At 37.0% G+C, this 26,477-nt stretch overlaps 1 protein-coding gene across 3 annotated transcripts in view; it reads left to right on the forward strand.

Annotated features, from left to right (window-relative positions):
• MTMR2 (myotubularin related protein 2) overlaps window positions 1-26,477 on the forward strand; it is a 134,547-nt gene that overhangs the window by 58,226 nt on the left and 49,844 nt on the right. For all 3 annotated transcript variants that reach the window (XR_005061890.2, XM_037020623.2, XM_037020622.2), the window contains one exon: window positions 4,306-4,411. Coding sequence is in view for 1 of the 3 variants with exons in the window: in XM_037020622.2 (XP_036876517.1) it covers window positions 4,306-4,411 (106 nt within the window). In the remaining 2 variants the exon portion in view is untranslated. The remainder of the gene's footprint in view (window positions 1-4,305; window positions 4,412-26,477) is intronic.

Genomic DNA, 26,477 nt, shown 5'->3' on the forward strand with positions numbered 1-26,477 from the left:
GAAAGACTAACTCTTTGAATCCGAGACTGCAAGTATTAGTTGCAGAACCTGGTTGTTACTTTTCTCAGATTTATTTACTTCATACTTTGGCTGTAAAGAACACTTGGTTTCTTAGTGGTACATGTTGTACTGTTCTCTTCATCAATATTATTTTTTCTAAGTGCTATATTACCCATAATTCCAGATTGTGTTTTATTGCCTTTGGGTTTTATCTGTTCTCTCTGAAGGTCATGTGCATAAAAAGTAGTGTTACATATTTGAACTTGTTCAGAATAGACTTTATTAAGTGTTGATTGCTATATCACTTAGGGTTGTGTTTGGCTGTACAGAATATAAAACTCGATTACAATGATTTGAAAATTGAACTTCATTTATTTTATATAACAAAAATTCTGTAAGTAGGGAGTTGTCTGTGTGGATTTGGCTGCTCGGTAATACTATGAGGACTTGATGCTTTTTTCTGTTGTTTGGCTTCCTGTCTTAGTAGGCTAGCATGCTGGTTGTGTTTATGAAATGGTGACAGTATTTCCAAACTTTACATTTTTGTTGCAGGCGTGGGAAATTGGGAAAGGTTAAAGGTTACCCTTTGTTAATAAAACAAAAGGTTTCCATAACAATTAACAGATTTCTCCTTAAATCTGATTGACCACAATTGTGTCACATGGTTTTCTAGCCACAAAGAAGCCAAAAGCAAGCATGTTACCTTGGACTGGGCACAAACTGCCCTGACCAAAGTCAGGGAAAAGAGGTACATGCATGTACACGTGCACACACACACACACACACACACACACACGGAGTAGGCAGCAAACAGTCTCAAACTATTGTGTCTAAAGTTCAGTTTTTTAAGTCTCTTTTAACACAAGATGGCATTTAATTACTCAGAAGTTGGCTACAACAAAAAGGAAGAAAACATTCTTAGCCTGTCAGTTTCTCTTTCCTTATATTATAAAACTAAATTACAGTATTTCCTATGACTGTTTCTTTGTGTAGTATTATATAGTATATTTTAGATATAAACAACCACAATCATACTTAGAAATATTTAATAAAGTGATGTTTGCATTTGAAAAAATACTAAGATGTTGTCCCACTGAAATACTATTTTCATCCACTTAAATGCATTTCTTTCTGAGGGAGATGATTTTCTCACTGTATAAATGTGTAAAAACCCTTCTGTACATGGTATGATCTTACATATAGAAAACTATGTTCTCTGAAAAACTGTTAAAAGTAATAAATTCAGGAAAATTGCAGGATACAAAATCACCATCCAGAAATCATTTGCATTTCTATATGCTAACAACAAATTCTCTGAAAAAGACATTGTGAAAACAAATCATTGCAGTAGCATCAAAAAGAATAAAATACTTAGGAATAAATTTAACCAAGGAGTTTAAAGACCTGTACAAAGAAAACTATAAAACAGTGATGGAAGAAATTGCAGAAGACACAAATCAACGGAAAGTTAGTAATCTTGTTAAAATGTCCATGCTACCTAAAGCAAATTCAGTATATTCTCTTCAAAACTTCAGTGACATATTTCACAGTGAAAAAAATAAAAATCCTAAAATCATTATGGAACCACAAAAGGCCCCCAAATAGCTAAAGCAATCTTGAGCATGAAGAACAGACCTGGGGGAATCATACTTCCTAATTTCATACTGTATGACAAAGCTATAATTATCAAAAAAGTATGGTGCTGGCATTTAGACCAGTGGAACAAAATAGAGAGCCCAGAGGTAAAACCATAAATATATGGTCAACTTATCTAAAAGGGTGCCAAGAATATACAATGGGGAAAGGTTAGACTCTTCAATAGATGGTGCTGGTAAAAATGGATATCCACAAGCAAAAGAATGAAGTCAGACCCTTATATGATACCATACACAAAAATAACATGGATAATTTTTTATGGATTAAACATTTAAATGTGAGACCTGAATCTGTAAGTGTCCTAGAGGAAAACACTGGGGAAAGCTCCTTGTCATTGGTCTTGAGAATGTTTTCTTAGATTTGATGACCACAGGCACAGACAACAAAAGCAAAAGTAACTAGTGGGACTGCATCAAACTAGTTTCTTTACAATAAAGGAAACAGTCAACAAAATGAAAAAGTGACCTGAAGAGTGGGAGAAAATATTTCCAAACCATCTATCTGTTAAGTGGGAAAAGGGGACATATTGATAAAAAAGAACAAATTTTCTGATAAAAAGTAGATGAGTTCTAGAGCCCTAATGTGTGGCATGGTAGCTATAACTAGTAATACTGTATTATATATACTTGAAAGTGCCAAGAGAATATAATCTCAAATTCTTTCATCACACACACACACACACAAAAGGAATTATGTGAAGTAATGGATGCTTTAAGTAGCTTAATAGTGGTAATCATTTCACAGCACATATATATGTCAAAACCTCATGTTGTATACCTTAAATAATGCAATTTTTATTTATCAGTCATACCTCAAAACTGAAAAAATAATAAAAAATGAAGTGACAATTTCTTTTGGAGGAGATGATTTTCACATTGTATAAACTATTATTATAGGCAGGTTTATGGATGGACACATTTTAAAATGCAATTGTGGTTCTTAAATATCACAACCTTATGATGGATTATTTTATCAAAATCTTAAAAAATTTGATGTTTAATATGAGGAAGACGATGTTGTGAATGAAGTTTTAGAAAAATGTATTTTTTAATCATAAATTTATGCTTCCATTGAAAATGTGAGATTTTTCCACCACTGATTTTTCTTACCTTAAATAATTTTAACTTAGATAAAAGGAAATGATGTAAAATCATTGTTTGTGGCAAATGTATATTGTCACTGTGTTTTTAAATTTAACTAACACAGTACATGTTAACAGTATATATAGACACCAAAATAGGTTTGGTGGAAAATAGAGACTCAAGGTAATTAAAATTTAGTTGGTGAGACAAAATGTACATACCTGAGGTCAGTAAATAATACAAGGCAGGATGTGATCAGGTACTGAATGTTCTATAGGAATTTAAAAGAATGAAAGTAACTGTGGAGTGTGATTACTTAGTATAATGCAAGAAGTGAATATTTAAGACAGGCTTATTCAAAATGTAGGATTTGATTTATGGAAGGGTGCAAGTACAGTGACAGGCTCATCTCTGTGTTCTGCTCTTATGCTTATCCAGCCCTGTTGAACTATCTGTAGTTTCTCAAATGTTCTGTGCTCTTTAATAATTCTTTACCTTTTTAGTGCTTTTTGCTTGTTTGTTTTGGAATTTCTCTGCTGTTTTTTGGCCTGGGAATTTCCTGTCTTTAAAGACTCAGTTCAAAGATCATCTCTTTTGTGAAGTCTTCAGTGAACTTCTGGGTAGAGTCAGCTGTTTCCATTTTATTTTTCTCCCATAGTGCATTTCTGTCGTCTCTCTCCTGTGTGTGCATGTGTGTGTGCATGCAAGAGCATGTGTGTGTGTAGTGTAGTGTTAACCTTGAAGATAAAACTCAGTTATTTTACCAGTAAAATGGGTTTATTTGGGAATAGCAGAGAACAGCAATTCAAGACGTGCAAGCTATGGCAGAACCATAGGCAAGTTCTGAGAACAAAGGAGGGGAAGGCGCCTTCACAGAGGAAAGGGGGAAATGGAAGGGACTGTTAACATACAAAAAGCCATTAGGAGTAACCTGGGAATTCAGAGTGTAGTGACTTTTCATTGGCTACGTTGTGGCAGTCTCTCACTGGCTAGATTGTTACCAGGGGAGGAGGAAACCTTTCTTAGTTGCTGCTGAGGTCATAAAGTAGAGGCTGCTTCCTGTTGGGAATGCTAGGTATTTCTTCTCCTGTTAGATCTGCAAAGGGCTGCAAGGAGTGGTAAGGCATGAGAGCTTCTGCTTCTGGCCTCCCGTCTTTATTTTAAATGAGGTTTTGTTTATTTAATTATATAGTAATTAAAGTCCTTATCACACATTTATTTACTTGTCTGTCTCTGCCATGAAGCTTGTGAGCTGCATGAGAGTTATGTCATTTACCTCTAAATCATAGTGCCAGTTGTAATGGTTCTGGCACATTGGATTACTCAGTGAGTATTCATTGGATGGACGAATACCGGTTGGATAAAAGAGTTAACTGAGAGTGTAGTCATGAGTACTGGGGAAGTCTGTTCAGAGAGAATGATGAGAATGGTGAGAATACTTAACACTGCAGGAATAGAGAGTTTGGAATTTATCTCCAGTATTTGGAGATCAGAGTGAATAAGCAAAGAAGGGCTATTCGATAATGGGATTTTTAAAAAAAATATACTGTGCTTTTGTGTTTTGTAGTGCTTCTACTTCTCATTCAGAGAATTCAGTGCATACAAAATCAGCATCTGTTGTATCATCAGACTCCATTTCAACTTCTGCAGACAACTTTTCTCCTGATCTGAGGGTATGTATACTGTTTCTAAGCTCTGATGAAATATTTTCTGTTAGCTGTTTGTGGCCAACACTATCAATATAACATTTATTTAAGTAAGCAGGAGATATTGCTGGAGTATTCTCCAAGAGCTTTTATAGAATATCCCAGAAGAGGCCAGCAAATTTGGGAGTCTTATTTATCTGTAAAAGAAAAATGTGTAATTCATCTTTAATCTGATAATTTTTAAGTTATTTGTGAAAAGATAGTTAATGAATTTTGTTGTGGTCTGAAAGATTTTCATGATTATTCCCATAAAGATGGCCAATAATAGCTAACATTTATTGCTTACCATGTACCAAGTGTCATTCTAAGTAATATAATGAAAAATATCTCTTGTAATACTGCTTCCAATTCTGTGAAGTAGAGACTGTTAGCATGACCATCTGTAGATGATAGTAACTCTTAAAGAGAGTAGTACTATGTCCACTGTTTCTTAGCTATTAAGTTCTATTGCCAGTATACCAACTCCTGCAGTATAGTTCTAGAGATGTCACTTAAATGCTGTGCTGTAGATGCTACACATCTCATTATAGTTTGTAAGGATTCTATTTATTAAAGATTTTGTTGGTATGAAATTAACCACATCAGTGATATCCTGTAGCATTTTTGATCCATCTGTTTCTCTACAGCTGCTGCTCTGTGTATGATGGAGAAAATAAATTTAATGTGTGGTGCTAAGCCCTAAACCTTACCTCAGAACTTTTTTATTTTGATCAAGAGGCTCCTTTCTCAGTGTTCATACTTTCACAATTTAAACTAAAACATGGTTTTCATTAAGTAAGCTATTTGCTGTTGAACATATATTGAGAATATATCTTTTTCCTGTATTTCATTTTCAAAATAGAATCCAACAAATATAAGAAGACAGATTAGAAAGGAAACATCTGTAAAGGCTTCTGTGTATTTGTCATTACCTTTTGTGAAATGTAATAAAATACTAGATTGGGAATAACATGACTTAAACATCTCTAAAAGTGGTTAAGATTTATCTTTATGATCTGGATATATATTCTGTCAATTATGAAGGCTTCACAATATAATTCACTATCATCTTGAAGCAAAACATGTATTTAGGGAAGGGTTTGTTGTTAATAATAGTGGATATAAACCATTGTTGCCCTTCCTTCATTTATTACTATTTAAAAATCCCCATTTTATATATGTATCTAATTTTTGTTTGTTTATTACATTAACAGAAGTCCATTAAAGGCCTATAGGCCTCTTGGTAATTTTGATATTTTTTGGCCAGATCTTACTAGTTGAAAACATCATGATATTGGTATTAATATTCTAACAATATTATATTCTACCCACTGTTCCCTACCTGAAGTATTTTGAGCCACTTGTGTATTCTTCTGAGTGTCTGTTTAAACCCCATGACTGTGTGTGAATGGTGGCATGTCCCAGGGTGTTGAAAGGTGGCCTCCACCCCCTGCCTCTGCATGCGGAGCCCCTTCATTTCCTCGGGGCACCATATCCACCACAGACGAGTGACTGGCTCACAAAACTAGGGTCGTGATGTTAATCTGTATATTAAATGTCATAACTTATTTTTTTGCTAGATAAATTTTTTATTTTAGAACATTTTAATTTATGGAAAAATTGCAGATAGCATGGAGTTCCCATATACTTGAGACTCGGTTTCCCATTATTAGTATCTTAATAGTTGTATGATACATTTGTCAAAATTAATAAACCAATATTGATACATTATTATTAACTAAAGTCTGTGCTGTTTTCAGAGATCCTTAGTTTTTACTTAATGTCCTTTCTTCCCCCAGGGTCCCATCCAGGGTGCCACATCACATTTAGTAGTCTTGCCCCCGTAGGTGATTCTTGGCCATGACAGGTTTTCAGACTTTGTTATTGATGACCCTGACAGTTCTGAAGATCATTGGTCAGGTATTTTGTAGAATGTTGGATGTTTTATCCATTATTAGACTGGATTTATGTGTTTGGGAGAAGAAGACCACAGAGGTAAAGAGCCATTTTCATTACATTGTATCAAGGGTACATGCTACCAACATGATTTATCAGCATTGATGTTAACCTTAATCATCTCGTTGAGGTAGTGTTAGATTTTTTTCACTGTAAAATACTCTTCTTTTTCCTCTTTCTCTTTATATAGTACCGTGGAAAGACATGGCTATATATAGCCCACATTTAAGTAGTGGGGAGTAATGTCCTACATTCTTGAGAGTGGACTATATCTATGTATATTTTTTGTAATTCTGCACAGGAGACTTGTTTCTTCTCCCTCATTTATTGATTTATGTAATCATTTGTTTATGCAAATTTAGACTTAGGGGTATTTATTTTGTATGACAGTTCAGTACTCTTGTTGTTGGGCATCTGTGCCTGGGGAGGTCTTTCCCTGCGCACTAGGTGAAACCTCAACCTGGGTGGGGGAGGGTTCTTGACTCCAATGGAGAAAGAATTCTTGAACAGATGGGATGAGTGTAGCTAAGGAAGGAATTCATTAAAATGAGAGTAGTAGTGAATGACAGTAGCCGTGCAGGCAGCAGAGAGCAAGGAAGAACAGAGGGAGAGAAGGGAAGCTTACTGAACTCCTGCTCGGCATAGGGCAAATCCCCTGCTAACTCCCAAAGCCAGAGTCACCTGGCATTCAGTGTCTGCTTGAATCTGCATGTTGTGGGAACTAAGCCCCTACCACTCCAGAATTTGGGGGAGCTGCAGAGCACTGGATGGAGTGAGTTTATGTTCGGAGAACTTCCCAAAGGCAAAGAAAGGAGATTTTTGGGTCAGCTACTTAAGAGCATGATTGTACAGCTGCAGTCCTGTCTACGTTACCCATGTGACAGGAACTTGCAAGCCCAAATCAGAAATCTCATTAGTCCTGCCCTACTTGTCTGAAGTAGGACAGAAGAAAACTTGTGCTTAAGTCTAGAAAACTGACTGAAATAGTAAAGTAACAAAAATGCTTACCACTAGAAGGAAGAGTGCAGAGACAAAAGACAATAAATTGAGCAGTGAGAAAACTATTCAAGGCAAAGTACATACTTGAAGAAAGGGGAGTGTGGGCAATCTCAGAGGAGGTGCAGTTAAGGCTTAGGATTCTCTCTTTTAAGGCTTTCAAGAAGAGGGCAAAAGGTAGGGGCGGAGGGGTGTAGGCTTGACATATGGTCTCATGATGTCTGTCTCCAGTGAGAGACATTACGTCACTATCCATAGTCTGTCCTCTAGATATTCTGTCAGATAAATGTAACATGAGGAATTTCTTGATCCTGTTCTTCTCCAAGATAGTGGTTACCCTTAAAACAGTGGGACATACATCATTTAGGACTACTTGCCCTTCCTTAAGATAGGGTCGATTATTGGCTGATAACTAAAATATATTAGGAATCTTACCTCCTAACTCCCTGGCTTTTAAAATGAAATCTTAGCATTAAGATAGGGTCCCTCCTGTTCTTACTTATTATACTGTTTATATATCAGCATTTTTAATCATAGGCAGGAAAATTAATCCTAATGCTTGTCCCCTGTCCCTGCCCTGCTTCACTATTATGTTGCTCATATTGTTTCAAGACCAAATTGGGAGTTCTTTTGGTCAGATTCTGTGTCCCTTTTACATACTCCCATCCTTGTGACATTTTTTTTTTTAAGCTCTTCCTTACTTTCTGGCACTACAAGATACAAGATGCGCCGAGCTCATCTTGACGTTTCCTGCCCCAGTCTTAGAATCATTATCTACTTCTCAAGGAGCACAGGTCTCTTTTTGGAGAATGGTGTTAGAGATCAAGGTCTGGGCCCTGGGTGTGCTCACGTTCTTCATTTTTTTTTTTTTGGTACCTAAAAAAAGACGTAGCAGTACTTTTATTTTCCTTCTGAAGCAAAAGGTCATTTGTATGCATCCTATTTGGGGATTATATTATGGGTAGGGTGATCATGGATGCGAGTTTGTCTGGAGTAGACTTATTTTGTGCCTGCTGTCCCTTCAGGTTTAACATTAAACACAAAAATGTCCTGAATTACTGACTTGCTTCATAGTAGGGTACCAAGGAGATCTGTTCAATTTATACACCAGCTAGCTCTATGACAGCAGGAATTATCTCCATTAGAGCCTTATTAATTTAGCATCTTTCACAACTTCTTAGAATTTGTATTAGATGAGGAGACAGTGTTTAAATGTTAAATTAAGGAGAAGATGGTTTGGGGCAACAAAGGTTAACTGTACTTTGAATAGTAAACTGCTTTGAATAGCCCTTGAGGGGCTGAGCAAAAAGAAAACAAATAAGTTTAGGCTTACTGTTACCCTGTTTTCTCAATTTTAAAGCTATCTTTGATTGTTAGATACATCTTTACTTGAATTGCAGTCTTTTTTTTTTTCAGCTGTGGGAAGAAGGTAAATTAGTAACACTACATTAAATGTTAGTGTAACTTAAAAATGCAACCTGATTTCAAATGTATATGTGCTTTTTTCAGAGGTGGGGTGGAGGGGAGGATGATATGTTTGTAATTGAAAAAAAAATCTAGCCTGCTGTAGTGGTAAACATTTATACAGGCCTCATATCATTTAACTTTCATAACAGTCCTGTGAGACAGATATTATTACCCTATTTGATAAATGAAAGCCCTGATATTCAGTAGAGATTCATTAATCATGTGCTTAGAGGCTTTTGCTACAGATGTGATGCAGTAACACTTCCCTGAAAGAGTAATGGATGCCTAGTGGATTAATAGGTGAATGGAAAGCTGTTAGATTCTCTTTCAAACGAGGTCTGTCACCCTTTCATTAATAAAGCAGAATGGGAAGATCAGCAGGGCTATGGAACTATTCTAGGTATCTTAAACTTGTGTTTATTCAAGGGGAGTTATATTTGTATTAAGTTTTCACCTTGTTAGCCTTGTTTGTTGTGAAGAAAGTCATGTATAGATATAACCCAGTTAGATGTGTTTCTGAAAAACTGAGCATATATCCTGGTTGGTAAATGGAATCTTTCTTCCTTGGTGTTGTCATTGGAGGGTGTTTTCTCTTTGCTTTCTTTGCTTTTCACTTGGCAGTGAAACCTGTAATTTCATTCTTTTTGTACAGATTTTTTAATGCAAATGATTTTTTATAAATCTGCAATTTTAAAATGATTTTTAAATGAATTTGCAATTTTAAAATTTAGGCTTTCTTCAGTAAGGACATATTTTTAAAGTTTAACACTAAGTGGAATTAAGAACTTAAGAAACTGTGTCCTGTTGGTTTATTTGCTGGCTGAAGACTAAATCCCATGAAATACAGGATCTTTTACGTGTTGAGTTCATTCTCCTGGGTTCTTGTCCCCACCACAATTAAGAATTGAAAGGCAGAGACAGTAGCAAGGCAGAGTGAAAGTTTTATTTAAATACACTCCAAGGGAGGGGTGAGCCAGAGTCAAGGTAGACAAAGGCAGGAAGCCTATATATTGCATTCTGGCTGGGAGGTGCCTCTTTGATTGACAAGGGGGGTTATTTGATTGACAGGTCCATCTATGTAGTCATCCCTCTTACTGCGCATGGCCTTTCCTATGATGAGACTTATTTTGGGTAGTCCTTAGTTTTGTTGGATTGCACCCACGTTGGGACCTGGTTTGGCTTGGTCCTTGCAGGCAAAGAAATTATCTCCCTGTGAAGCCTTTGTCATCCTCAAGTGGGACTCTGTACCTGAGCAGTCTGGGCAGTTTTTCCTTGAACTTTATCTTCCCCTTGCCCCTGCTGCTCATGTCTATCTTTCTACCTAACAGCTCTATTTATTTATCAAGTGTAATTTGTATAGCATTGAGCTTTAAAGTATGTTCCTTAAATGGTGGTAATTAAAAGGTTAATTAAAAGTCAAGCTGTGCAGTATTTCCTTTCCTTTGTGATGCCTTGTGGTGGCACTTAACTTCAACTGTCTACAATTCAGAATCAAATATCTTAATCTTTAGTCTTTATTTTAGAAGGCCTTTTGATTTCAGAACGTATTATATGTAATTTATACATGTATTTACATGGAAAGGTAAAAGGTCAAGATTAAGAGGAAAAATGAAGATGGGTATTCACTTAACCAGATGTAAAGCTGAAGTTACTAAATAGGAATAAGTCAGTGAGAAACATGACAAAGTTCAGGAACAGACTGGTATTTTTAGAAACTGTAAGACAGAGATGGTATAACAAATCAGTGGGGAAAGAATGGACTATTTGATAATTAATGCAAGGTTAGCTATATTGAAATAAAAAAAATTGTGTTCCTTCACACAACACAAAAATTGAATTCATTGGATTAAAAACTTGAAATTGAAAATCAGAATTTGACAATTTTAGAAGAAAATATATGGTAATATCTCTGTGACTTGTGTCAGGAAGGAGTTTTAAAATAAGACCTAAAAAATATTAACCATAAAGGAAAAGAATAATTTTATTGCAAAAAAGTAAATTTATAAAGTGTTATTTAAAGAAAATGAATTAAAAAGTTTTGTGCTAATATGGTAGGTAAGGAACTTGTTAATTTCATAACAGTTCGTCTGATCTCTCAAATTAAGTCTACGAAGGCAGGAACCGTGGTTGTACCCCTAGTGCACAGAACAGTGCTGGAGTGAATGTGACTTAAAAGCTACTTCATACTTGTGGCCAGGTGCATCCTCAAGCTCCATGGGGCCCTGGAACATTCACCCTCCCATTTTCTGTATATAATTGTCAGAAAAGTTTGAGGAACACTCCTTAACTTGAAACCACTTCTCAGCTAAACTTGGGAAACTAAAGAAGGCAACTGTGTTTTATTCATAGTTCCTGATAAAATGTGTGCATTTATTCACTAACTCACTATTATCTTGAAATGCCCTGAGTGTCCTGGGGGAACAGTGTCCAGTAAGACATGGTCTTTGCCAGCATGAAGCTTAAAGTTATGTAGTAGGCGAGGAGGTCAGCAAGTCATTGATTACTGTGTGATAGATACTATGATGAAGGTATACTTAAGGAGCAGAGAGGAGAGGATATTCCAAAGCAGTCTACATTTTAAGTAAATAAAGTGCTACTACATTCAAAATACCTACAAGAAAATATTTGGAGGACATTTACAAAAACAAGAATTTAAAGAACAGTGGACTTACTGGGAAAATAAGAGAATATTGCTGTAAGTCCTTTGACAGCAGACATATCTGTTCAGTTCTCTGTTGTATCCTTAGATATCAGTGTCTATAATGTAGAAGATACCCAGGGAAAGTTTTGTTGAATGAATCAGTGGAAGAAAATGAGAAATACTGTTATTTTCCCTTTTATCAAAATATTTTTATCTTTTGAAGAATGCTCAAATTCCCCTTTACTTTGCATTCTTATGAGTCCCCTGGTTCCTATGTGCTTTTCTCTGATTCATGTGATGCACCACCATAAGGCTGATCTCCTTATGACATCACTTTCAGAAAGTGATACCCTTGCTTAAAAATTCTTCAAGGGTATCCCTGTCTCTTGTAGTAGAAAGTGGAGACATCTAAACCTGTGTTCCGGGTTTTCACGTTTGGCCCAGTCATAGCTGTCATACTGTTTTTCCAACTCTTCCTAAACGTGGCTCGCCTCTGTAGATAGAGATCCTTCTTATAGTCTGGCTGGGAGGATCGTGTGCTTATTCCTACTTCTGTTCATGTGGCTCACACATCTGTAATGTACTTCCTTCCGCTTTTCAGCCTCATCTGTGACCCTTCCAACCCATTATGATCTTTTTTTCTTGATAGGAGATATTTAGATAAAAAGGGAGATAACAATGTTTAAAAAAACTCTGAAGAAATTATATGAGGAAAATTTGGAAGAGAGACAGAGGGCACTTATTAATTCATCTCCTTCATCAAAGAGCAGCCAAAATCCCTTTGAAAAATGTTCAGTTATCTCATTTCCATCCTTAATAGGGGAATGACTTTAGTCCAAACTCTCATGATTTCCATTTTACTGAAACTTTTTTCTCCAAAGTTACCATTAACTTCCCCTCATAAAATTTTGTGTATTTAATAATAACATTGAGGGTTTTGTTATAAAAGTAACACATGTAATAAAAGGTGTGGGAAATAGAAATAGAATTAAGGAAAAAATAAAAAATCACCAGTACTTCTACTAACTCTCACTATTCTTCGTATTTGGTACAAAGGAGAAACTCTTCCTTAAAAGTTTCTACTTAGAACTTTAACAGGTTATGAAGTTGGGTATCAAAGTAAAAGCTCCTCAACTCTATAGTTACCACAAGCATATGTCAGCAATTGGCTTGACTGTTCAGTAAGTACTGTCTTGTCAACAATACTGTTGAATAGTGTATAGTATATTTATTGGGTTTGTAATTATTTTGATGTGATTTGCAGATATTATTAACCTCCTAAAGGCTTAAAAGAGTAAAGGCTCTGAGTATGTTAACAATTTTAGTAAAAAGAACCAAATAATTATTTTAAAAACATGAGATGATCTAAAAATTAGAAAGCTTGAAAAAAATGATAAATGTAAAAGCATATTTAATATACTCATGATGAACAGGAGTAATACTGACTATTCAGTTACTAGTAAGGAGATGAGGAAAAGTATATGTGCCTAAAGGATATTTCATTAGGTGGCAGGCTTATTAACATGATGCTAGTTCTGGAGAAGCTAAGTGTTTCAGGCTTCAGGCCTAAGCATGGTAACATTGCTGCTGGTGTAGCCAGATGATCTTTATACATACAGAAAAGGCATTCAGTAAAGGTTATTTGACAAAATTTAACATCTCTTCCAGATTTTTAGTGCTTTTAATTAGAAAGGAATAGGTAAATACTTATGTAAGCATTATGCTTAGTACTGCGATATTAAAACAGTAGAGGTATTCCCATTAAAGAACAAGACAGGGTTACTTACTGTCATGCCTGTGTTAATTAGCATTGTTTGTAAGTACTGTGCAATGCAATTAGGAGAGAGATACATCGGAGGCATATTATTTTGAAAAGGAAGAGGCAAAAGTAAGCATTATTGTTACCTGGAAATCAAGAAAATCAAATAAAAATTTTTAGAAATAAAACACTTTAATCAGGGAACTGATTGGGTTACAGGGTTACAAAAGGGAGAGTGGGAGTCATTACTTTCTTAACAACAAATAAGAAGTAGAACAAGGTAAAAATCAACTCTTTTTAGATAAATCACAGCATTGAGGTCACAGGGCAACAGCTGCCTCCCTAACTTGGAGAGACAGGCAGAGTGGAAACCCACTAACAGAAACTGCCTTGGAACCAGATTGGGGCAGGGTAACTTAAACTGTAATTGACAAATTGCTGGAGGCTCAGCCTGGACAAGACTCAGAGTTAACAACTCCAGAGGACCCAGTTCTTAAGAGGCTGTCATACTTCTGTGTTTTACCTACAGGAGTCCTACCAGGTACTCAGAGTGAAGAGTCAGAAAAACCTTTTTTGCATTCTGACAAAGGGAGGGGAAAGGTAGCTGTTTTGAAATATGTCCGTGTGGAGAAGTTGGGGTTTGTATGGCCAGGATCCTCACTGAACTTAAACCACTTGATGTAACTGGCCTGTTGCTAGGCTACAGCTTCCACATCTGTAGGCAATTAGCTATTACTGTGCTATCTAGAGAGCTCCGCCCAGTGCTCTGGATGGAGGCCGACACGCTAGTGCTCAACCTACCCACTGGGAGAACAAGCTGGGTAATAAATCCTTTCACCCCCAAAGAACATTTTGCTGTCGGTTTCTTTGGTCACATTGAATCCATAGTGAACTTGCCTGGGGCCGAAACCCTTTGGCAAGGCAGTCCACAACATTCAGTTTTTTGAACAAGGCCTGCCCTTGATATAAATTATTTTACTAGCCTATTCTACTGAGTTTTGTCAGAGTCGAACTGACCTGTGGGAAAGAAAATACCCATCACCAGCCTCCTCTAGTCCTCATGTGGGAGAAGAGAAAAAACAAACTTAAGCACCTTGAGGCCATCTTGTCCTACCTCGGGGGTAAAAAACAAAGAAGCACTTGTGAGTGTCATAGTGATGCCGGGGTTCTTGTTCACGGAGCCAAAGAACAAAATTCATAGTCAAGGTAGGAGAGGAGAGCAAGGCAGAGGCTTTTGTTTAGAGAGAAAGAGAGAGGACAGAGCTCCTGGCTGAGGCCAGGAGGGGTCAAGAGAGTCCCTGGGTGCGTTGTCTAGGTGTTCTATAGGCAGTTGAGAGACAAAGGGCTAGGGATGTACACCTGCTAAGTGGCCCCAAAATGTTTTCCTTTGAAGAAACATTAAGTTTCTTATTAGTCTTCTTGGTTATTTACAAGAATTTTACTGCTCTGATTTCCTCCTAGGATAGCAGCTTCCTGGTCTGGGAGCCTATCACTCAAGGCTGCCTGCTTTGTTCCCAAGGTGGGCTGAGTTATTGTCTGTTTGTTAAGAAACTTATTTTTAACTAATTGGGTTTGAATATGAAATCCTTCCTGTGTTTACTACGTTGTTTTGGGCTTGCTTGCTACGTTGCCCAAGTTGCAACAAATCATTTGTTTAGGGCTGGAGGAAGAAAAGTTGCACCTGGGTAAAGTCAGAAAAATAAGCTGGGCCCCCCAGCAGACCAAAGCAGATCTCACAATAGATTATCTTGCTTTGTATTTTTCCAGAGGCTCTCACCCAAGTCTGTCTAAGCCCATGGTCCCTGTTTCAGTAGCCCAGGGACAAGCTCACCAGAAGACTGAGGACTCCAGGACTTGGTTGTAGGGCTGTAGAATGCTTGCCCAGCCACCTCTGCACCACATCACTGAAGGCTGTTCACTACGGTTCTTTCTGCCAAGTATATGTCAATGTTCAACAAAAAACTACAGGACAAACTGAAGAGCCAAAAATTGCTTTCTATTCAGCTACTTTCTATTATAAAAATACTTATGAAATATCAGGGAGGAAAAGATCCTATTTACAGTAGTTAAAAGTATAAACCATCCAGGGGATAAACTTAAGGTATCTGCAGAAACTACATGAAGAAACTTTAAAACTCTGCTGAATATAAAAAAAAACATAAATAGATGGAAAGTCATATTTTGTGTTTTCATAGAAAGGCTCAGTATTGTTCAAATTTTGAGTTTTGTTTATTCTGTAAAATGGCTAAAAATTGACAAGCTGGTTCTCAAATTTCTAATGATAAAAGTCTGGAAACAACATACCTTTTGGTGGAGGGATGATTAAATTGTTAATAATTACTACTATTACTTATGGAGATGAATATTTTGGAGAGAAGATGTGGATCTCTGTGGATATGAGGATGTGTTTAAGATAGGTTAAAAAATCTGAACACTGTGTCTAAGTTCCCACTTACTGGGAATTGTGAGGGGAGGGGTAAAAGAAGCTATGGATACACAAACAGGTGGTGTTTAAATAGAAGCAGGTAGAATGGAAACAAGGAGCCATGTTTGGAGGCTGTTAAGACAATTCCAACCAAGTAAAGATAAAGGGCAGGTACTAGGGTAATGACATAAAGCAGAGTAAAGAACAGATGTGAAAAAATATGTATATGGATGAAATGTGTTAAAGCTGACCTGGTGTTGCAGATCAGGGGGAGAGAGGCGTCAAAGATGGTGACTCCAGCTTTCAAACCTAGTGACAATGTTTTTCTGACTGCCTCTCCTTTGTGCACGTTGCTCTTCTCAGCTGAACAAGCTGCAATCTCCTTGCTCACCCACTAGCCCCCTTTCTCACAGCTTTGGCTGTTGTCTCTTTATGGACGACTCCCATCTTTGGCCCTGGTCTCCTTCTCAGCCTCTGACCCCTCACCTCAGTTGCTTGCTGTGCACTTCCACTTAGGATGCTGTCACGTTGTGACTGTCAGTCTCAGTACAGTCATGCATCTGTTCAAGGTTAGCTGCTGTAGCAAGGCATTTGTCACCTTGGAAAAGTTGCTTAGTTTCTGTAAGGATCAATTACCCCATTTAAGGTGGGAGTAAGGATACTACTTCTCTTTCAGGGGTATTAGGAGCACTAAATGAATAATGATTATCTAAAAAGTAGAGCATTAACTGGCCAGTGCATGATGAAATATTCCTTAGTTTGAGGTGAAATGAAAGTAATTGAGATAATATTTTATCTATACCTGTCTACTTCTGTTTTGTTCTTGCAGATGTTCTGTTATTAGCTGTCCTTTATTGGGAAGGACTGTTGTTATCACGAGATTATATTGTTCTAACATTTTGGTTTTAAAAATCTCTTTTATGAAATGATGTTGCTAATAGTTGATAGCTGCTATTGTGGTTATTTTAATGTTCTCATTTATAAAAAAATATACCAAGTGTGCCACCCTGTTATTCCTTCCCACAGTTTCTGTATTAGTATTTACATCTTGTATCAGTATGGTGCATTTGTTACAATTATGAACCAGTATTGATACTTTACTATTGTTTAAAAGCCATAGTTTACCTTAGGGTTTACTCTTCCTTTTGTACATTCTGTGGATTTTGACAAATGCTAATGGCATGTTTCATTACTGTATCACACAGAACAGTTTCCCTGTCCCCAAAGATCTTCAGGCTCCCAGCTATTTGCCCCTTTCCCCCTCTCCCTGAGCTTCTGGCAACCACTCATCTTTTTACTGTCTCCATAGTTTTGCCTTTTCTAGAATGTCATATAGTTGGAATTACCCAGTATGTAGACATACTGGCTTCTTTCACTCAGCAGTTAGGAACAGCTTGCATTTTAAGATTCAAATCTGAAAGGTTTTCTTGGTGTTAGGCATATTTATATCTTAGGGCTGCTGTAACAGTACTGCAAATTGGGTAGCTTAAAACAACAAATTAATTTTGTCACAATTCTGGAGTGTTATATTGTGATATAATAAATATATATTTGGTCTTCATCCTCATCTTCATCTTGGCCAGAGCGCCTAATACTTTTGTAATTTCCTATGTGATAAGACCCATAGGAGCATCTTTTGTTAAAATATTTGGATTTTGCACTGGCTTTCTAAAATATTCCAGAGTGATAAAAGTAAAAGAGCATCTTCTGTTATTCATAAGCAGCCCCTTTCTTTTTTTTTTTATTAAAGTGTCATTGATACACAATCTTATGATGGTTTCACATATGCAAAACAGTAGTTCAGCATTCACTCATATTACCAAGCCCTCACCCTCTCCATTGCAGTCATTCTCTGTCAATGTAGTAAGGTGTTACAGTCATTAATTGTATTCTCCGCATAAGCAGCTCCTTTCAAGCACACCTGAGTCTGTGTTAATGAGGTGACTTTTGGGAAGTCTTAGGGAAACTAGTGAGTAGAGGTTTGGACATTTCAGCGACTTGCCCACCATACCCCGACACACACACTTTGGGGAGGACAGAGGACTGAAGGTTGAGCTAATCACTAGTGCCCAGTGACTTAATCAATCATGTCTAATAAAGCCTCCATAAAATACCTTAACTGAACAGTGTAGCACAGAGAAGGCACATAGTGGATCTGTGGCATCTTGCTGCACTGATGGACAGTGACTGCATTGGGGTATAGTGGGGGACTTGATAATATGGGTAAATGTAGTAACCAAATTGTTTTTTCATGTGAAACCTTCATAAGAGTGTATATCAATCATACCTTAATAAAAAATTTTAAAAAAAAGACCTAAAACCATAAAACTCCTAAAAGAAAACAAGGGCAGTAAATTCTTGAACATCAGCATTAGCAATTTTTTTCTGGATATGTCTCCTTAAACAAGAGAAACAAAGGCAAAAATAAATAAGTAGGACTACCTTAAACTAAAAAGTTTCTGCATAGCAAAGGAAACAAAAACAAAACAAAAAGGCAACCTACTGCATGGGAGAATATATTTGCAAAAGATATATCCGCGAAGGGCCTAATGCCCATGATATATAAAGAACTCAAACAACTCAACACCAAGAAAACCCAAGTAATCCAATTAAAAATGGGCAAAGGACTTGATTGGACATTGAAGAAGAAATATGGATGGCCAACAGGTACATGAAAAGATGCTCAACATCAGTCATCATCAGGGAAATGCAGATCAAAACCACAATGGGATATTATCTCATACTGGTTAGAATGGCTAATATGAATAAGACAAAAAATAACAAGTGTTAACAAGGATATAGAGAAAAGGGAACCCTCCTGCTTACTTGATGGGGTTGCAAACTGGTGCCACTACTATGGAAAGCAGCATGGATGTTCCCCAAAAAACTAAAAATAGAAAAACTATATAACCTCAAATTCCACTTGAGGGAATTTAGTGAAGAAAACAAAACCATTAATTTGAAAATATATATGCACTTCTATGATTATTACAGCATTATTTGCAATAGCCAAAATATGGAAGCAACCTAGGATTGGTCACTTCTGAGGGCTCTGAGGGAGAATCTGTCCAATGCCTCCCTCCTAGCTGCTGGTGAAGGCCGACAGCCTTGGTGCTCCTCGGCTTGCACGCCCATCACTTCGGTCTCTGCCCATCTCCACGGGGCATCATCCCTGCGCCTCTGTGCCTTCACAGGGCCGTCGTTTTTTAAGGGCAGTGATCATAGTGGATCAAGGGCCTACCATACTCCTGCATATTCTTGTCTTAACTGATTACATCTACGATGGCCCTATGTCCAAATAAGGTCACATTCTGAGGTACTGTCAGCACTTCAACATGTCTTCATTAATGGACACAATTCAACCCATAGCATGAAGTGATGCTTTCCAGACTGCTTCCATTTACCAATTTTACCAATTTACCATTTACCAATTTAAGGAGCTTACCCTCTTTAGATACCCTTTCTTGTTGTTGAATCATTAATTTTGATATAATGTTATCTAACCCTTGCTAATTGTAGGTTCAGGAGAAAACCAAATTGCCTTTGGCGGTGTTACAAGAAGAAATGGGTTCCCTGTGCTTGCATTTGGATGTGCTTTCAAATATGTGATCTGTAAGATCTATGCAGAAGCCAGTCTGTGCCTGTACTCTGTTCACATTTTTTTGTTGGTATGGTTCATTTACTTTTTTTGTGGTTTGTCAGTCAGGTTGTACAAAAAATGGAGTAAAGTAAGATTGTTGTAACCAGTTTCCATTAGTAGAATTATCCAATGAAGATAAGTTCATTATTTTTTCATTCACAGTTTTAGTATATAAAGAGATTGTGGAGGGTAGTTAGTAACTTACATGGACTCATTTTTCCCTTTCAGGTGATGATAATTTAGTCTTTTGCAGATTTCAGAAATACTTTTTCCTATTTTTTTTATAACCTAACATTCCATGTGAAAACTGGCCCATAAACTCTCCAACTTCCACATCATCATTATAGACAAGGTTTCTAAATTTCCTTTATAATAATTTCCTGATCAGAAAGAGAGGGAGAGAAAAGAAAGAAAGGGAGGTAGGCAAGTCACATGGAAAGTTACTGAACAGTTTGAAAATAGTTTGATAAAAAGGGCATAGAAGAAATGGGGGAAAAAACATGGTTGGAAAGAGAGTAAAACTGAATTATGTTTTATGAGTAAAAAAAGAATTTAAATTTCAATTTGTGTTGGTGTTGATTGATAGACTTTTCTTGATAATAAGAGAAGGATCGAATGTTTTATTTAGTGCTATGGAAGAAGCAGACCTTACATAATCTTATCTCCTGATATGTCCAGAGCTCCCAAGGCAGGCAGGGATCTAATCTGTCTGTTAAGAAACAGATTGGAGAGCCAGTCAGTAACATTATTTTGGCCCAGTAAAGAAAGTGTTTTAAGAAAGTGTTTTATGTATTCCAGGGGATTTGTCCAGGAGGTGATTTCTCTCCTCCTCTCATATCTGGGGGTTATATAACTTTTCCCCCACTAAAGACATTTCTGTGTGAATGCAGAAAAACCTAATGAATCATTCTGGCTTTGCTGTCTTAGTTTCCTAACCCCCATTTAGGAATATAGGCCCCCTGGTGTTTTTGAGTTGTCCTCTTGTTTTGACCTTTGTTGAATCCGTTCTTCTTCCATTACTGGCATCTGAAATGCAATTCTCAAGTAAAAATCATCAGGTATTTCTCAAATAGTTGCTTAGATTTATTTTATAAGCCTAAGGTCACAATTGATTACTTCTTCCAAGAATCAAATATTTCTCATTTCTACTACTGCAGACTAAGCTGGGATTTTGATATTTCTCACCTAGATTATTATAATTTCATCTTTATCATACCCAGTTTGGTGCATTTTTTTGACCATGCCTTCGCTTCTAATGGAGGCCTGAGGTGATTTTCCTTTACATGACTGGTCAAGTTTATAATCTTTCACCCCTACTTCCCCACACACAACCTAATATTTTATGATAAAAATTTCCGAACACATTATTGAGTTGCATGAGTTCTTTATGTATTTTGGTTATGTGATTTGCAAATATTTTCTCCCATTCAGTAAGTCACCTTTTAATTTTGTTAATGGTTTCCTTTACTGTGCAGAGCTTTTTAGTTTGATGTAGTCCCATTTACTAATTTTTGCTTTTGTTGACTTTGCTTTGGTGTCAAATCCAAAAAATCATTGCCAAAACCAATTTTAAGGAGCTTACCCTGTATGTTTTCTTCTAGGACTTTTTATGGTTTCAGGTCTTATATTCAGATCTTTAATCCATTTTGAGTTTATTTTTGTGTATGGTGTAATATAGTAATCCAATTTCATGGTTTGACATTTGGCTGTTCAGTTTTTCAAGCACCATTTTTTGAAGAGACCATCTTTTTCTCATTGTATATTCTTTGCAATTTTGTTGTAAATTAATAGACTATATATGTGGGTTTATTTCTGTGCTCTCTATTCTGTTTCATTTATCTATGTATCTGTTTTTATGCCAATACCTTATGGTTTTGATTACTAAAGCTTTGTACTATAGTTTAAAATCAGAAAGTGTGATGCCTCCAGCATTGTTCTTTCTCAAGATTACTTTGGCTATTCAGAGTCTTTTGTGTTTCTGTACAAATTTTAGGAATACTCTGTTTCTGTGAAAAATGGCATTGGAATTTTGATAGGGATTGCATTGAACCTTTTATGTTTTTAATGTAACAGTTTATCTCTTTATATTGTGTACTCATGAAGAAATTGTATTGGTTATAGTTATTTTCTATATATTATTTCATTTAATCTTTAAAATATAGTTAAGTGGTTAATAATACCATTTACTACAGAATTAGAGCTTTCTGAATCTGACTATATATTTACCTTTACTAGTGAGTTGTATATTTTCATATTACCATTAGTGCCTTTTCATTCAGCTTGAAGATTTTTGTGAAGTAGATCCTGTGATGAACTCCCTCAGCTTTTGTTTGTTTAGGAAAGTTCATTTCTAAAGGATACTTTTGCCAGATAGAGTATTCTTGCCTGGCAAATTTTTGCTTTCTGCACTTTGAATATATCATTCCATTCTCTCCTGGCCTGTAAGGTTTCTGCTGAGAAATCTGCTGATAGCCTAATGGTATTTCCTTTATAGGTTTCATTCTTTTTATTTCTTACTGCTTTTAGGAGTCTCTCTTTGTCTTTGGTTTTTGTCAACTTTATTATAATGTGTCTTGGAGAAGATTGCTTTGAATTGAAATAATGAGGTTCTCTGTTAGCTTTGTTAACTTGAATGGTTAACTATCCTAGATTTAGGAAGTTCTCAGGCATTCTTTCTTTTAATAAGCTTTATGGCACCTTTCTCCTCCTCTTTTTCTGGAACTCCAGTGATTCTGATGTTGATTCTTTGGATGGTGTCTGATAGACATGTAGGCTTTTTTTTCACTTTCTCATTCTTTTTTCCTTTTTTCTTTTCTGACTGGGTTATTTCAAAGTTCCTATCCTCTAAATCACTGATTCTGTCTTTTGCCTATTCTTTTCTGCTGTTGATGCTTTTTCTTGCGTTCTTCATTACATTTATTGAATTCTTCGGTTCCAGAATTTGTTTGGTTTTTCATTTATGATTCTATCTGTTTTGTTCTCTTCCTTCATATATTGTTCTCCTGATTTGTTGACTTGTATTTATTTTTTTTGTAATTCATTGAGTTTCCTCAAAATGGCTATTTTGAATTCTGTATTGGGTAAATCACAGAACTCTGTGTCTTTGGGTCCAGTTATTAGGGAAATAGCTGTGATTTTTTGGTGGTGTCATGATCCCTTCATTCTTCATGCTCCTTATATTTTTGCATGCTGTTTTGGTATTGAAGCAGTGGTCACCTCCTCTAGTCTTTACTAGTTGTCTTCAGTGAGAGAGATACTTTTTGTTGGTCCTGCTTATGTTCTTGGGCTTTCTCTGACCTTGTATGGATATACCTGCTCCACACTTCTTGCTCCCTTTTGTGGTAGAATTCTTATACATGTATGTCTTTTCACACTTTTAGAATGAAGCTGACCAGCTGTTGGTGACTCCTCTTCATTGTGCCGAATGTGGTGCTATAGCTCACGACTGTGGTTTTTCCCTTGTCCGCAAACCCTGGCTTGTTTTCTGTGTGCACTCCCTGCTTATCTGAGTTGCTCTCAGTGTTGCCTTTGAGAACATGTACAAGGAGTTGGTCTCAGGGTGAGAGGGTGGGTTTGGCACTTGGGATGGTTGTGCTTCCTGTAGGTCAGATGAAAGGACCCTTCGTTGAGGTTTTCCCTGTTGTTTATGGGTGGGCTTCCTGATGGAATCTAGAGAACAGAGAACTGCCTCCCTTTAAAGCCCTCTGATACTCTTATCTGCCTCTTTATTCCGCTTCTACCTTCCCCTAGTCTTGGAGCTCTTGCTTTAATACTCTGGGTACTGCAGAAGAGAGATGGGTTTCTTTAGCAGCATCCCCATAGCTGGGGTGGGGGTGGGGGCGCTCACTCAACACTTTCCTTTTTCCACTGCAGAAATGATCCCCAACCTCCTCTTTCTCTAAGTTGTGCAGCTTGTGGGGAAGGTTGATGCTTGCAGAGTTCCTCTGCCCACTCTTAATGAGTCCACACTTGCAACTTTTTGTTTTTTTCCTCCACTGGAGTGCTAGACCTTCTCCTCTAGAAACCTGGATTTCAAAAAAGGTTTTCTCATCCATGGGTATCTGTCCAAGTTAGTGTTTTCTAGATGCCACAGCCAGGAAGGGTTGGTGTCAGTTAACAGGCTCCTGCTGGTTCCATAGCCCATAGCACGTTCCTTCTGCCTAGTTCCCAGCGCACAGGTGGGCGGGACTCCTCCTGGGTCCCTTGGTGGATGGTGCTACTTTCCACAGCTTCATTGGAGGCACTTTGGTTCATGGATAGATGCCAAATGTTAAATGTTAAAGGACAACAAAAATGAGGGACATCTTACGTTGCCATGATGCTGGTGTCACCCCTCTTGCTGCTTTCCTTAGAAGAGTAACCTACTTGCTATTCTGTAGTTAAATCTAGAAGTTAGTAGTTCAGGAGTTAGATTTGCGGTTCCCTTTATGACATGCTGTCTCAAATAACAGTCCATGTGTATTTTAAGCAGAGGAGCACAGTACCATGTGACTAGGCCATTGTGAGAAGAAACAGCAAAAACTTCTGTTGATGCTTCCGTTAAATAAATAATAAGTACTTTTTGCATTTTAATAGCTCCTTGGAAATCCCTTCATGCTGCAACTGTCTTATTTCATACTCACAAGCCTGTATGGTGGATATCAATATTATCTTGATAATATAAATGATGGAACTAACACTCAGCGAGGTCAGTCTGGTGGTGGGGAATTTTTTTCTTTTGGAGAGGAAGGCAGTTGTGACATAAAACTTAAGTCTCTGCTGTATACCACAAATTCGTTGTATGTAAGTTTAATCTCAATTCCCCTTTCTCAGTTTAATTACTGCCTCAGGTAATTTTTTTTTTCAATAATAGGAAACATAGGTTATATTTTTAGTGACCTGGCATATCTGAGAATGGCTTCCTGTTGCCATCAAAAATAGCGCATCCCACCCCACTGTTACTCAGCATAGTGCTGGAGGTCCTAGCCATGGCAATCAGACAAAACAAAGAAATAAAAGGCATGCAGATGAGTAAAGAAGAATTCAAGCTGTCAGTATTTGCAGATGACATGATATTGTACATAAAAAACCCTGACCACTCCAAAACTACTAGAACTAATATCTGAATTCAGCAAAGTTGCAGGATACAAAGTTAATACACAGAAATCTGTTGCTTTCCTATATACTAACAATGAACCTAGCAGAAAGAGAAATCAGGAAAACAATTCCATTCACAATTGCATCAAAAAGAATAAAACACCTAGGAATAAACCTAACCAAGGAAGTGAAAGACCTATACCCTGAAAAAAACTGTGAGACACTCAAGAGAAATTAAAGAGGACACTAACAAATGGAAATTCATCCCGTGCTCTTGGCTAGGAAGAATTAATATTGTCAAAATGGCCATCCTGCCTAAAGCAATCTACACATTGAATGCAATCCCTATCAAAATACCAACAGCATTCTTCAACGAACTGCAACAAATAGTTTTAAAATTCATATGGAACCACAAAAGACCCCGAATAGCCAAAGCAATCCTGAGAAGGAAGAATAAAGCAGAGGGGATCTCGCTTCCCACCTTCAAGCTCTACTACAAAGCCACAGTAATCAAGACAATTTGGTACTGGCACAAGAACAGACCCACAGACCAGTGGAACAGAATATAGAGTCCAGATATTAACTCAAACATATATGGTCAATTAATATACAATAAAGGAGCCATGGGGATACAATGGGGAAATGACAGCTAGTGTTGGCAAAGATAGACAGCTACATGTAAGAGAATGAAATTGGACCATTGTCTAACCCCACACACAAAAGTAAATTCAGAATGGATCAAAGACCTGAATGTAAGTTATGAAACCAAAAAACTCTTAGAAAAAAACGTAGGCAAAAATATCTCTAGGATGTAAACATGAGCAACTTCTTCATGAACGTATCTCCCCGGGCAAGGGAAACAAAAGCAAAAATGAACAAGTGGAACTATATCAAGCTGAAAAGCTTCTGTACAGCAAAGGACACTATCAATAGAACAAAAAGACATCTGTACAGTATGGGAAAATATATTCATAAATGACATATCCAATAAAGAGTTGACATCCAAAATATATAAAGAGCTCATGCACCTCAGCAAAAAAAAGCAAATAATCCAATTAAAAAATGGGCAGAGGATCTGAACAGACAGTTCTCCAAAGAAGAAATTCAGATGGCGAACAGACACATGAAAAGATGCCCCACATCGCTAAACATCAGAGAAATGCAAATTAAAACCACAGTGCAATATCACCTCATAGCAGTAAGGATGGCCACCATCCAGAAGACAAACAACAACAAATATGGGTGAGGTTGTGGAGAAAGGGGAACCCTCCTGCACTGCTGGTGGGAATGTAAATTAGTTCAACCATTGTGGAAAGCAGTATGGAGGTTCCTCAAAAACTAAAATTAGAAATACCATTTGACCCAGGAATTCCACTCCTAGGAATTTACCCTAAGAATGCAGGAGCCCAGTTTGAAAAAGACATGCACCCCTATGTTTATCGCAGCACTGTTTACAATAGCCAAGAAATGAAAGCAAACTACTTGTCCATCAGTAGATGAATGGATGAAGAAGATGTGGTACATATACACAATGGAATATTATTCAGCCATAAGAAGAAAACAAATCCTACCATTTGCAATGACATGGATGGAGCCAGAGGGTATTATGCTCAGTGAAATAAGCCAGGCAGAGAAAGACAACTACCAAATGATTTCACTCATCTGTGGAGTATAAGAACAAAGAAAAAATACTGAAGGAACAAAACAGCAGCAGATTCACAGAACCCAAGAATGGACTAACAGTTACCAAAGGGAAAGGGACTGAGGAGAATGGGTGGGAAGGGAGGGATAAGGAGGAAAAAAAAGGGGGCATTACTATTAACAGACATAATATAGTGGGCGCTACAGGGAGGGCTGTAGAACACAGAGAAGACAAGTAGTGATTCTATAGCATCATACTATGCTGATGGACAGTGACTGTAATGGGGTATGTCGGGGGGACTTAGTGATGGGGGGAGTCTACTAAACATTATGTTTCTCATGTCAGTATAGATTAATGATACCAAAAAAAAAGATCAGTAATGAAAAAAGAAGTCAATGTAAAAAAAAGAGTAGAGCATCACAGCATTTCCTTCAAAGATCTGATAACATTTT

Source organism: Manis javanica, chromosome 6 (genome assembly GCF_040802235.1).
Source record: "Manis javanica isolate MJ-LG chromosome 6, MJ_LKY, whole genome shotgun sequence".
NCBI lineage: Eukaryota > Metazoa > Chordata > Mammalia > Pholidota > Manidae > Manis > Manis javanica.